Source organism: Somniosus microcephalus, unplaced genomic scaffold (assembly GCF_052327205.1).
Source record: "Somniosus microcephalus isolate GS21.2 unplaced genomic scaffold, FLI_Smic_1.0 scaffold46, whole genome shotgun sequence".
Taxonomy (NCBI): Eukaryota; Metazoa; Chordata; class Chondrichthyes; order Squaliformes; family Somniosidae; genus Somniosus; species Somniosus microcephalus.
The window spans coordinates 715,919-717,575 of NW_028225233.1; the positions used below are offsets into that span (position 1 = coordinate 715,919).

A 1,657-nucleotide genomic window follows, 5' to 3' on the forward strand; every position below is an offset into this window, starting at 1 on the left:
TCCCAACTCGCTGCCCGGCCCCGTTGCAGAGCCACCCGATCGAGCTCTAGCCCGCCGCAGCCCAGGAAGGATCAGTGCACTACCTGCCACCAGCCTGTTTAGCTGGTGAAACCACAGCTTCCCTTTCTTTTTTCTTGCCTCTGGCTTCGACCTTTGTCTGAGGAAGCGATCTCCTTGAGGTGCTGCCGAATTGCAGGTAAGTTCGTTTCTAACTCATCGCCACTGTTAGATCCGTGTGTTAATGGAGACACGGAATGCAGGAGTTGATTTAGCAAGTGTTTACTGAACAAAGTCTGGAGGTGAACTAACTACACAAGACGCTATACAGGCTTATATACACGAGTGGTTACTACTGGTACTGCAGTATACAGGGGCTTCAAAAACATAGTTCCTCTTAAAGGTACATACACTACAATCTGATTCCGTGATCAGCTCTTTTTGGAAAGACGTGGGTGGCTCTGAGAAGAGCCTTTGGGTTCAGATGTTTACAAGTTGTCCTTTTTATTTTCTTTTGGGCGCTGCTTTCTGAGGCTTTGCTGATTTGGGCTTGGCCTTGGGTTTTTCCACCTTCTTGGCCGCCTTCACCATTCCGCCTCTAGCCTTCTTGTGGCTCTTGGGCTTCTTCGCCGCCGCCTTCTTCCCAGCCGCCGCTTTCGCTGTCTTTTTTGACGTTGCTGCTTTCATGGTGATCGTTTTCTTGGCTGCTGGTTTCTTAGCTGGAGATTTCTTGGCTGCTGGTTTCTTGGCTGGAGATTTCTTGGCTGCTGGTTTCTTGGCTGGAGATTTCTTGGCTGCTGGTTTCTTGGCTGCAGATTTCTTGGCTGCTGGTTTCTTCACCTTCTTTCCCTCTTTCCGCTGGGATTCCTTCTTAGCGAGCCTGAAGGAGCCCGCGGCGCCCGTGCCCTTGGTCTGCTCCAGGAAGCCGTTTTCCACTTTCCTCTTGATACTTAAATTGATCAGTGAACGCTGCCTCAGCACATCGACACCGTTGGCAGCCAGAGCCTTCTTTATCGCCGCCAGGGACATCCCCTTGCGATCGCTGCCACTCGCCACAACCTTGAGGATCTGTTCGCCCAACGTGGGACCGGCAGGCTTGGAGCGGGGAGCCGCCTTCTTCTTCTTGCTGGGAGCCTTGGTTTGAGCGGCGGCGGCAGAAGGAGCCGTTTCAGCGGCTGCGGTCTCAGTCATGTCCGCGACTCTGTCGAAAATCTCTCTGACAGTCAGAGCTGGGTCAGAAATGAGACGAGAGGCGGCGGCACAGAGCTACTTATAGGCAGCGAGCGGACGGGGCGGAGACATCCTGCTGTCAGCTCCCGGCCCCTCCAGCCCCTCTGTGTTTCTCTGTCCTTATTAACTCTCCGATTCCAATTAAACTCGGGCACTCCACATTCCCAGACTGGCCTCTTTCTGTCTGGAAGACTGGGATGTTTGCTGTCGAGAAAGTTTCATCAGAATTCAAGACAACAATTTCGATTTAAAGCCCTTTCATTGCTGCACTGATCGCGCTCTCTCACCCAATCGCGGAAATGTTCGCTGTTTGTCGACTGAAATTTGAAATCAACTAAAACTTCACGTTTAATTCCCACTTCAGGGCTGAGCAGGGGAGCAGGGCGATCCTATGACAGGGAAATCTTTAAATTTTACACAAGAGGGTCTC

The 1,657-nt window shown here is 52.0% G+C and overlaps 1 protein-coding gene across 1 annotated transcript; it reads right to left on the reverse strand.

Annotated features, from left to right (window-relative positions):
- Positions 1 to 501: 501 nt before the first annotated feature.
- Positions 502 to 1,223, reverse strand: LOC147083666 (histone H1-like). The gene has a single exon (XM_085980141.1). The coding sequence runs from the start codon at positions 1,186 to 1,188 to the stop codon at positions 502 to 504; it is 687 nt and encodes a 228-aa protein (XP_085836267.1). The 5' UTR covers positions 1,189 to 1,223.
- Positions 1,224 to 1,657: the final 434 nt, after the last annotated feature.

Bases quoted from the DNA above. Each gene is read 5' to 3' on its own strand.
- LOC147083666 (XM_085980141.1), bottom strand. From the start codon at position 1,188: ATGACTGAGACCGCAGCCGCTGAAACGGCTCCTTCTGCCGCCGCCGCT.